This window comes from Plutella xylostella, chromosome 20, assembly GCF_932276165.1.
Source record: "Plutella xylostella chromosome 20, ilPluXylo3.1, whole genome shotgun sequence".
Taxonomy (NCBI): domain Eukaryota; kingdom Metazoa; phylum Arthropoda; class Insecta; order Lepidoptera; family Plutellidae; genus Plutella; species Plutella xylostella.
Genome location: NC_064000.1, coordinates 498,463 through 509,771, shown reverse-complemented (window position 1 = coordinate 509,771; position 11,309 = coordinate 498,463). Strand labels below are relative to the sequence as shown.

At 43.5% G+C, this 11,309-nt stretch overlaps 1 protein-coding gene across 1 annotated transcript in view; it reads left to right on the top strand.

Annotated features, from left to right (window-relative positions):
* The window catches only part of LOC105381406 (protein CBFA2T3), a 77,394-nt gene extending 67,556 nt beyond the window's left edge, over window positions 1–9,838 (top strand). The window contains 6 exon segments of the mRNA XM_048628201.1: window positions 264–431; window positions 2,704–2,828; window positions 6,977–7,069; window positions 7,072–7,124; window positions 7,836–7,971; window positions 8,443–9,838. Coding sequence (XP_048484158.1) covers window positions 264–431; window positions 2,704–2,828; window positions 6,977–7,069; window positions 7,072–7,124; window positions 7,836–7,971; window positions 8,443–8,838 — 971 coding nt within the window. The 3' untranslated portion in view covers window positions 8,839–9,838.
* Window positions 9,839–11,309: the final 1,471 nt, after the last annotated feature.

Sequence of the window (11,309 nt, the reverse complement as noted above, 5' to 3'; positions counted from 1 at the left end):
TATATCATAAATAAATATGCCCAGGTAGGTTTTATATTTAAAGAAAACTCGTTATATGTAGGTACATATTTTTATAATCTAAAGCCAAGGTTTTCATTTGAACAAGTCAAGTCAAACTCGAGCTAATCATTATAATATGAAAAAGTTCAAAAACTCTCGATGAAAAAGTTCCACATACTTACCTACAGAATGTCCTCCCAAATGAGCCCAAATGACCAGCTATTATACACACTTCAACCCTCTAACCCCTCCTTGCCCTGCAGGCGGCATCTCAGTCCGCGACGTCTCATCAATGAACGCCTCATTCGGCGACGCGCGGCCGAGCCTGCTGAAGACAGACGACGAGTGGAGGAACATCAACACCATGCTCAACTGCATCCTCAGCATGGTCGAGAAGACCAAGCGGGCGCTCGCCATACTGCAGCAGAGAGGTGAGTCGCTGTTTGATGAGTCATTGGTTGTCTGTGTTAAGCTGTGTTGTATGATGGCTGCTACCGTATAGTATAGTCCGCGCCACCATGAAACCAACGCTGAAGTCTTCCGGTAGGTATCTAGTAAATAATACTACGTTGAAAACAGCGACTACAGGTGGCGCGGACTCTAGCACCTCCGTATAATATGATGTATTTAATCTATCTCTCAAAGCTCAAAACGGATGGATTGCTAAATAATAATATTATGTCGTTGGTAATAGGAATAGGGCTGCTACGAAAGTAGTACAGTTAGCTGAAAGAGTGTCTCAGGGGCTTATATTCATATTCATATTCATTTATTCAGTTTAATACATCGTCATAAATATCATTATTATTAACAATAATATAATGAAGTACATAACTTAAATTAGGCATGTCACAAATCATATAAAAATAATGTCATATAAAGCATATAAATAAAGTAAACAAGAATACAATGTCACTTAAAAAAAAAAATAATTAAATAATAATAATATAAAAACAATGTCAGAACATATGCGTAGCATAATATTTATTAACATTTATCATTAAGATAATCGTCTACTGAGTAGTATGCTTTCTTGCTCAAATATTTTTTTAGCTTACAATTAAAACTAAAGTAGCTTTGCGACTCCCTTATGTCATCCGGGATTTTATTGTAAATTTTAGGACCCATTATATGCACGGTTTTCTCGGTTTTAGCAAGGCGGGCTGTGTTTAGTGTCAGGTCATTCTTCCGCCTATTCTGTAGCCTCGCAGTGGTGGAGAGGGGGGTGAAGTGGGCGAGGTTCTGGCGCACGTACTTGGCCACCTCCAGCACGTACAGGCAGGGCGCGGTGAGCACGCCCAGCTGCAGGAACAGGGCGCGCGCCGGCTCGTCCTGGGCCGCCCGCATCATGCGCCTCACCATCCTCTTCTGCAGGAGAAAAGGCCGTTCTCGATCAGCGGCCAGCCCCCACAGCTCTATACCATATGTTAAGGCACTCTGGAAGTAACCATAGTATGCCTTAAGTAGGTTTTCTCTCGAGAGTGTGGGGACGAGCCGTGAGATAGCGTAGAAGGCGCCATTGAGTTTTGCACAGACACTATCAATATGATAGTGCCATTGCAGCCCAGTGTCGAAATGGAACCCCACGAACTTGGCGCAGGTGTCGTACGGCACCGCAGTGTCCTGGACGATGACCGCAGGCAAATCAGCAGCGGAGCGATGCAACGAGAAGGACAGGAGATTAGTTTTGTCGATGTTGACCTGCATGCCGTTTATCGTGAACCAATTAATCAGCGCCTCCATTGTGTACACAACATTAGCTGCGAGAGATTGGTCGGTTTCACCAGCGACTATGGCGCAGATATCATCGGCGTACATAATAAACTCCGCCTTCTCAGTCACATGAGGGAGGTCGTTCATCATCACCAGGAAGAGGACGTTACCAACATTCGAGCCTTGTGGCACTGAGCGGTCTCCTATTTCACCTGGAGACGACTGTTCACCCCCCACAACTGTGATCTGCCTGCGCCCTGACAGGAACGATGACACTAGATCATACGATGATCCGCGCACCCCATAGTGCTCGAGCTTGGCGGTAATGAGCCGGTGGTCGACGAGGTCGAAGGCGCGGGACAGGTCCAGGAAGAGGGCGGCGACGCGCCTGCGCCCCTCCAGGTGCGTGGTGACGGCTCGCAGCAGCTGCCGCGCGGCGCCGCGCGTGCTGCGGCCCGGCTGGTAGGCGTGCTGCTGCGCGGAGAGCACCCCGCACCCGCATATACGGAGAAAACATGGTTCTATGACTTTTAGTCTAGAAAATTTGTTGATAGGTATAGTACTAACCAGTACATACCTACGTACCTAACAACTTGCACCCATCGATCGCAGATGTCGACTATAAGCAAACCGCAAACACTAGAACCGCGGACCGCAAATGTTTACCCTTTGAGTGGTTTGACAGCCAATCTGCATTATGCAGTGGAAACTATACCTGCTCTCATAATATGTACCACATACCACCTACCTATAAGCAGTTGTAAATAAGTAGGAACAAGAATTGAAAGTCAAATGATAATTATGAACTAACAGGTAGCAACCAGCAGGTACCTATAGTGGATGGAAGCAGTCGGAGCGCTGCCATGACACTTATGATATTGCTGCTGCCACAACAACGACATTCTCGACTGGCTAATCTTTTTACCCCGGTGACAAACCCTAGACCAGCTCTAGTGTTAGATGACCCCTAATCCATGTAAGTGTTTCCAGGCGCGGAGCCAGCGGACAGCTGCGACATCAAGCGCGCGGCGGCGGAGATCATGGCGGCGGCCGTGAGGCAGACCGAGGACCGCGTGGCCGACGTGCGCAGGCGCGCCGAGGACGCCGTCAACCAGGTGAGGACTGAGTGACTAGTACCCGGATTCCATATAAGTAGTACAAAATTGATACAATTGAGTCTTATACGTATAATCTACAAAAATTACCCTAATTTAGTCTTCACGTGCACCAATTTTACTGTTTTAACTCTAAATAAATAAGTCTCTGCTGTGCATCGTGACTGTAATTTTCTCGAGTCTCGACTGCGTCTCAATTTTATCAATTTTGTGCATTGTAGTGTACGTATGATAATCAGGGCTTAGGTATCTTTCAGCGCTGCAGTCCATGCTCAAGTCCTGCTTAACTGAATGTTAAGCAGGAAGAAATTGTGTGCCTGAAACTGGATAAGTTCAGGATTTTATCCTGGAATTCCCAAGCTTCCAGGAAAAAGATGTAAAAGTGTGGTAAAGTTATATACCTATTTAAACACGTTACGTAACTTATCAGTTTTGTTTGCTATCGTTTATTTACTTATTCACTTCAATTAGCATTAGGTGAGCTGGCACCTATAATTAACAACACTTTATTTATATTGGTATTGATGTTGATTCTGAAGGCAGAAATTCTAATTTTAACGCTGTCAAACTAAAAAAATTGCTGGCATAAAATGACATTTACGATAACAATCATAGAGTCGAATTTTAAACAAAGAAATTAAGGTTTTGACGTCTCTAAATTTAAAATTTCCGCCTTCAGAATCGATATCATTGACCTGGTCTGTACCTACCTAAAATTGGGAAGAACGTTGTTACGTCATCTAGATTTAGGTGGGTAATAAAGGACTGGTATGAAACTTACAAATTTATTAAATAAAACCGGCCAAGTGCGAGTCGGGCTCGCGCACAAAGGGTTCCGTAGCAGCAAATATAATATTACAGTTAAATCAACCTATCTCAAAAACTATAAGAGATACTTTGATCAAACCAAAAATCCTTGAAAGAGTTAATTAGCATGCATCACCTCTATTTTTTTTAGAATTTTATACCCCGTAGTTATAAAAATAGAGGGGGGGGGGACATACTTTTTACGACTTTGAGAGCTGATATCTCAAAAACCGTTCACTTTAAGAAAAATGTTTTTAGAAAACTTTATATCATTTTAAAAGACCTTTCCATTGATACCCCACACGGGTATGTACATCGAAAAAAAAAATTTCATCCCTCAGTTACATGTATGGGGGGCCCCACCCCCAATTCTTTTTTTTACTATTTAGTGTCATATTTTTGTAGCGGTTCATACAACACATATTCCCATCAAATTTCATCACTGTAGTACTTATAGTTTCCGAGTAAATCGGCTGTGACAGACGGACAGACGGACAGACGGACAGACGGACAGACGGACATGACGAAACTATAAGGGTTCCGTTTTTGCCATTTTGGCTACGGAACCCTAAAAAGGACACAGAAATCCTAAAAAATATATAGAATATCTTTGGTATATTTTTATATATCACAAGATCACAACATTTCATGTTTTAATATTCACCCGCACGTTTTACAGCTTTACAATTTTTATCCATCTTTTCAGAGCCTGCAAACGGCTCATTTGAATGTAATCCTTCTTTCGAATATCCTCATTTGATCCCGGCCAATTTACGCTTCTACACTACCCATACTTCTTTAAATACTGTAGTATCTTGGGCGCGACCCGGCGCGGCGCCCCCGCCCCCCACACGAAGTCCCCGTGGCTCCAGTCCTGCTCCGGAGGGATGTAGTAGTCGATCACATTCGGCAGAGACCTGTTGAGTCTATCCACATCCTTGAGGGACACAAACCAGTCCCGCTTGCCGGCGATCAGCGCCACCGGGACCTTCACTCTACTCAGGTCGAACTCTGGAGGCTCAGGCGTCCCGTAGACTTTCATGTTCTCCGTCCCGTAGTCAAAACGTCTGAACTTGTCGACAGTCAGCATCTGCCCGAAGTGCACGAGGCTGTTGGCGGAGGAGGAGCGCGGGTAGTGTCCGGCGATGGCCGCCAGAGTCTTCTGCCCGATGTTGTCGGGGTTCTGACCGGCCAGCACAAACACAGTCGTCCCACAGAACCCTTTAGGGATGTACTGACAGAGGAACTCCACTACATGCACTAGCGGCTGCGTCGGTCCGAACAGCTCGTAAACACCAGTGTAGTGCATTAACAACTGAATTTGCCGGGTGAATTTCCCGGCCAGCCGTATGAGAGGGCTGTACGTGTTGTAGAACCAGGCGATAGGTCCTAAACACACGGCGACATTAAACTTCTTGTTGTACTCTGGGCGCGTAGATGCTAGCACGAAGAAGGCCGCAGTGCCCTGCGAGTGTCCCACGTAGCTGAGCTTCTTGGACTTGGTGCTGTCGAGGACGTAGTCGGTGACAGCTGGCAGGTCGAACATGCCGTGCTCGTCGTATGTGTAGTTCCAGAACTTGGCGTCTGTGTCGGGGTCTAGCGTGACGTGTCTGCGGGAGTAGCGGCTGCCGCGGTGGTTGGGGCACCACACGTCGTAGCACGCGTCCGCCAACAGGTACGCAAGCCCGATGCGAGGACCAGCAATGATGAATGTGTCAGCTGTGTCCACGAACCCGTGCATCAGGATCACAGGACTCCTGAGAGGTTTTCCGCAATGTTCTCTCTTCAGCATCCGGAACAAGGTCAAGATGTAACCATCTTCAGTGGTCACTGTGTGCTCTTCGGTTGGGTAGCCATATTTGCTGGTCAATCCAGTGAAGTTGAGGATGGCGTCTTCGTTGAAGCCGAGGCGGAGTCGGTTGGTCCCGTTCAGGAGCGAGTAGTTGCCCGGCAGGTCCAGGTACTGGAAGGGTATGGACGTGGAGTAGATGAGGAACAAGGAGAGGACAGCCACCACGATGTGGCTCCTGCTCCCCATCATGTTCGATGGCGAAACGACAATAACGATGAATGTGTCACAACCGCCTTTATAAGCTCACCGGCCTCGCGAGCCGCGGGTGGACGAATGTCCACAAATATTCGTATTATGATTAGTATTTAGCAAATAGGAGTGAAGGTCGATTGCCTCTATTTCATTGTCACCTTAATGTATGCGGTTTGCCATCATCGGTGCTCATTTGAATATGTTCACTCGGTAATTTAGAAGCCGATGAACCTGTGTAAGGGCGACCAGACCTCTCCGTCATTTCCTAATGTTGATAATTAATAGTGACCCGGAAGAATACAAATAATTTGTGCGTAAATTTTCAAGATTTTAAGGTTACGTAATTATATGATAGTGATTTGTGATGTTTATTGACATTATCATTGGTAGATTTTACACAGAATCCAACCTCGCGCGAATGGGTTTTATTCTGAGTTTGATTGTTGTTCATTAGCGGGTTGATATGAAAAGGAGGTAATATGTATGTTCTTTCGGAACTTCGGAGGGATGTTATAAGTTTGATGCGTGAATACATCTGTGTCAACCGTAACACTTATTACTAACGTTTCAGGCCTTTTTCTTGCTGAAAAAAGCCATTATTTTATTTTACATCAATACCTAGGTATTATTTTATTTTATATCACTTTCTTGTTTTATTTTACATCAATAGGTATCATCGGTTAGATACAGGTTTGTGACTAAACGACGTTATAAATCATTGAATAGGCAAGCCGCTCGCGACCTTGAACTGGCATTACTGGCACACACCATGTGGAGTTGTGGACACATCATGATTTGAGTGTTAGCATAATATAGTTCAAACATCAGCTTAGACAATATCGTGGGCAGGCGACTTAGTGCAGTAGTGTGAACAGGGCAAAGGTCAATCTCTTTAATCTTTAACATAACCAATGTAAATTTATCTTTCTCATCATCAGCCGAAGTATCGCTGATTCGCAATGAGAACTATCGGAAATATTTATATAACTACGATCTAGGAGTGCAGGATTCTTCACGATGTTTTCTTTTACCTTCACCCCAAGAGTAAATGTTTGGTATAAGTAGTTGCATTTAAATTATACGTGCAGCGACAAAAGGATAAAAATAGCCTATAATCCAGGGTCTCAGCTTACTACATTCATTTCATAAAAATTCAGTCCAGCCGTTTCCACGTGAAAGAGTAAAAAAATACTCATAAACTTTCGCATTAGTACTGCAACGCACAGGCGATACGGTGACGATCCATTTACGCTACGTTTATTTGTGCTATGATAATAATATAATAATCTTTCATCAGGTGAAGCGCCAAGCGCTAGTAGAACTACAGCGCGCGGTGGGCGCGGCGGAGGCGAAGGCGCTGGAGCTGGTGGCGGCGGAGAGGGGCAAGCAGGAGCGCCTGCACGACCGCCCGGAGCCCGGCCCCGAGCTCAGCCCCAACAACCAGCAGAATGTGAGTGGCTCTTACTATTGCAGTAGGGTCTCCTTGACTAGGCAAACGTAGTGAGGGACGCCCTCTGGCTAGATGGGGTGACGAATTGCGAAAGGCGGCTGGTTATGATTGGATGCGGAAAGCTATAGATCGCATCCAGTGGCGTGCTTTGGGAGAAGCCTACTTCCAGCACTGGACTGCTATAACTAGGCTGATGATGAGGGTCTCCTCGTGACGAAGGCGCTGGAGCTGGTGGCCGCGGAGAGAGGCAAGCAGGAGCGCCTGCACGACCGCCCGGAACCCGGCCCCGAGCTCAGCCCCAACAACCAGCAGAATGTGAGTCTGTAACCATGGTAGGGTCTTCTCGAGAGACATATCAGGCAAGAACTTCGAGTGATGTTTGAGGAGATATTTATACGCCCGGCACGCCCTGGACAGTCAGCGACTAACAACCAGGACTAACAAGCTAAAATCTGAACGACAAAACTAGCTAAAATTTGAAGTAATTGCGATTTTTGACCTGTAGAGGAGGAAACTTTGTCATGGGTTGGTTTCAAGTTGGTTTAATAAAGAACAGCTCCATATTGAATAAGATCGTTTCACACGTAGCAACACTGGTAACGTCATCATCATTACTAACCCTACAATAGACACCTCAGTGGTATCTCCTATCTTTTCGGTCATATTTCCCCTATTAACCCTCCCTGTACGTATGCATAACCCTTCAACACCCATAACCCCCTGGTACTCCGCAGTGCTGCTGGAACTGCGGGCGCAAGGCGCAGGAGACGTGCTCGGGGTGCAACGCGGCGCGCTACTGCGGCGCCTTCTGCCAACACAAGGACTGGGAGAACCACCACCAGGTAATCTACTAGGGTTTATGGACTCCTGGTACCTTGAAGTGCCAATGGAAGTTGAAATTACTTACTTATGGCTAACTTGGCAGTTGAAATTATAGCTAACTAGGAGATGTGAGATCTGCTAAGTAAATAAAGCACAAGCGAGAGATTGAGATTTTTTAGGCGCTGTAAATATACTTAGGTACTCCAAGAAAACGTCATAGTTCTAAAATTCACATCAACTTCAGTAAAGTATAATTCTCGTAAGTACAAGGTACTTACGTTGGGTACCTAACTACCTACTTAAACTTCACATATCTATGTTATGTTTCACAAGTTAACACACACAATAGGATGTTTGCCGTCTTCTACATGAAGGTTCTAATTATTAGGTTTCTACTAATGTATGTAACTATTTAGAACGCTTCTGTAATACTCCATAACTATAATACTTCTGGTTCTGAACGGCTAGTGATATCCTTATTCCTTTTCCAGGTATGCAGTGGCCGCGATCAGAAGCCGTCAGCTCTCCTCACGACGTCCCCTCCAGCCACCACCTCATTGGGCAAAACCCTGACGCGATCCACCACCCCGCTACCGGGAACCATTAGCGACAGACATCCGGCACCCGCCGACAGGCACCCAGCCAATGCCGAGCGACATCCGCCGGTGCCGGATCGCATTCCGACCAATCAGGTGGCGGCTGCGTCAGAGCGACTGCCGCTCCCGACCAATGACAGTCGTCTGTCGTTGTCGACGCTGAATACAGCTGAGAGAATGCTGTCTAATACTCAGGAGAGGACGCTGTCATCGACGAATAGTGAGCGGATAGCTCTGGCGAGCTTGTCGAGTGCCCAGGGCATGATAGGGGGGGTCGGGGGGAAAAAATGACGCCTCGGGAAGGAGTCCGCGTGTGTCAGGCTTCCCCGCAAGATTCGGAGATAGATCGTGATCGTGATCCGCTGGTCGTTTCATTTGTAAAGCTAAGGCATTGTACTTTAGCTCGTGACGGGTGTATTTTTTAATAAACATGGGTACTTATCCATAGCATTTCTCTACTTACTGGTCTACTGCTGTAAGAAAGAGCCTAGTCTTAATATTGTATTTATGAAACCTATCCTAAGATAGGATTTATAACTGAAAAATACACGGGTAATGATGCAAAAGACATGTAAGAAAAGAATATAAAACTAGGCGTTTTATTTAATTGCTAGAGCTATAGACCAAAGATCCTGTAAGTGAGATATTAGTCAGAACTTCAAAAACTGTGTGATAAGAAGATGGATTATTTAAATACTAAGTGCCAATTTCTCCATAGTCGATTAGAGCATACCTAACTCGGGGGTAGTGGTTTACTTTTGACACATCTGTCATGAATGTTATATGGAGATGACTTTTAATTTATAAATCAATCCCTGTCGGTTAGATAACCGACAATGGAGAAATTGGCTAACTATGGTAAATGTGGTTCTCTGTACATAACTTTTAGAATAAGTATATATCTAATGTGCAGTACCTAAGTACTTTTACCAATAATAAATATTATAGCGTCACAGTTAGAAAACGACTTGCTCGAATGTACCTACCTATATTTCTGTAAGTACCTACTTAGGTATTTGTTTGTTATCAGGTTATCACTGGGATTTTTACATGTTTTCAAAAGAGTACATAATGTACTTACAGAACTATAATTGTATTCAGATCTTCATAATCATACATTTCTCACTGTAAATTTAAGTAAGTACCTACTAAGTATTTAATTCTTTAAGATTGTAACTAAATTATTGTTTACGTGTATAAATATTTTATGTATAAGTGTACAAATGTATAAATATTCAAATTAAACGTTTTTTCCATTGTAATGTTGTGCAATACTATTTTAAGTTGTAAAATAAAATTTAATATATTATGAAAGTAGTATGATAAAATTAAAATAAAAAAGATTAAATTAAATTGATTCTTAACTAAAATCCGTAAGTGTATCTAATATTAAATAATATAAGTAGTTAATAACTTAATGTATATTCATATAAAATTTGGCAAACCTACAGTTCATTCTTCTTGATTAGAATTAATAAATGACGTGTTAAATCTTACTGTAACTTTTAATTCACCCAAGAACCCCCTTAGTGAAGCAACAACTTTAGCTGAAACATTCAGGGAGTCATGACTGTGGTACATGGAGTAAGTACTTACATGGCGAGAATATTAATCTGAGTGTGTACTTACCCTTCGAAGTACTTATTATGTGTGTTGTGTACCATTATTTTTGTCAAAAATTGTGAACAAAGCAAAGGTTCACTCCTGTTAGTTCTACGAAAAGAAACTATTGAAGGCAGTCAGCAACAAACAAACATAATAGAACGAAAAAAAGAAAGAAAATTCATATATATTAAGTAACTATTTCAAACACAGAAAGAACATAAGTAAAGTAAAGAAAATAAGTAAAAAGTAATACTTAAAATGAGCGTGAGTGTTGCTTCCCGGTGCTGAAACTATGGTAGGCCATAGGGCTTGTTTTCGGCTAGACCCCAGGGTAATGCAGATAATTGTGAGTATTGCTACCTGTACTTATCCAACTAAGTATATATAAATGAAATACGAATCATACAAAGGGAACACCTTAAATAACTAGTTAAGTAGGTACCTAATTATATCAATGAATTCGAAAAGTTAATTTACATCTGACAGGTACCTAAGTATATCGGAAACATAATATACGTATAAATAATATAGTTTCGTAATTATTCCCTGGAATCAAGTAGTTACTTAAGTATGTACATAAATATTTAGCACCCTCAAAAACGTGGGCTATGCTTCAAACACCTCAACAAAGCTAATCCAGCCTAAACTATCCTATAGAAACTGCCCAGCACAGACCACAGTCCTGTGAAGTCCCGTCACTAGGTCCTCCTAGTTCGTAAGATGACCGAGTGGACAGTTTTCAGCGAGGAGTACTTTTGTTGTCGCCCGCCCGCCCCCCGCGCCCCGCGCCCGCCCGCCTCGCGCCTGGGCGTGACGTGTGACGAGGGGTAGGGTGACCATGAGGAATGTCTTTTGTAAGGAATTCTGGGAATTTCGCGTTGTAGATGGTTCGATCTTATCCGTAGATTCAGAATTTTTAATATTTTACTAAGTAACTAGGTAGTTATTTTTATAACAAAGTACCTTTTGTTAAACTATAATTATGTTAATGGATACTACGGCTTAATTGTGGTGACTGGGACACCCAACACAAGATAGGACAACTCACAAAATCATCTGAGAGATGGTAACTGTCCCATTTATCATCATTAATTACCATCATCAATACGTAGTTATCTATGCATGGGGTATGACTGCATGTGACATAGTTCATCCTT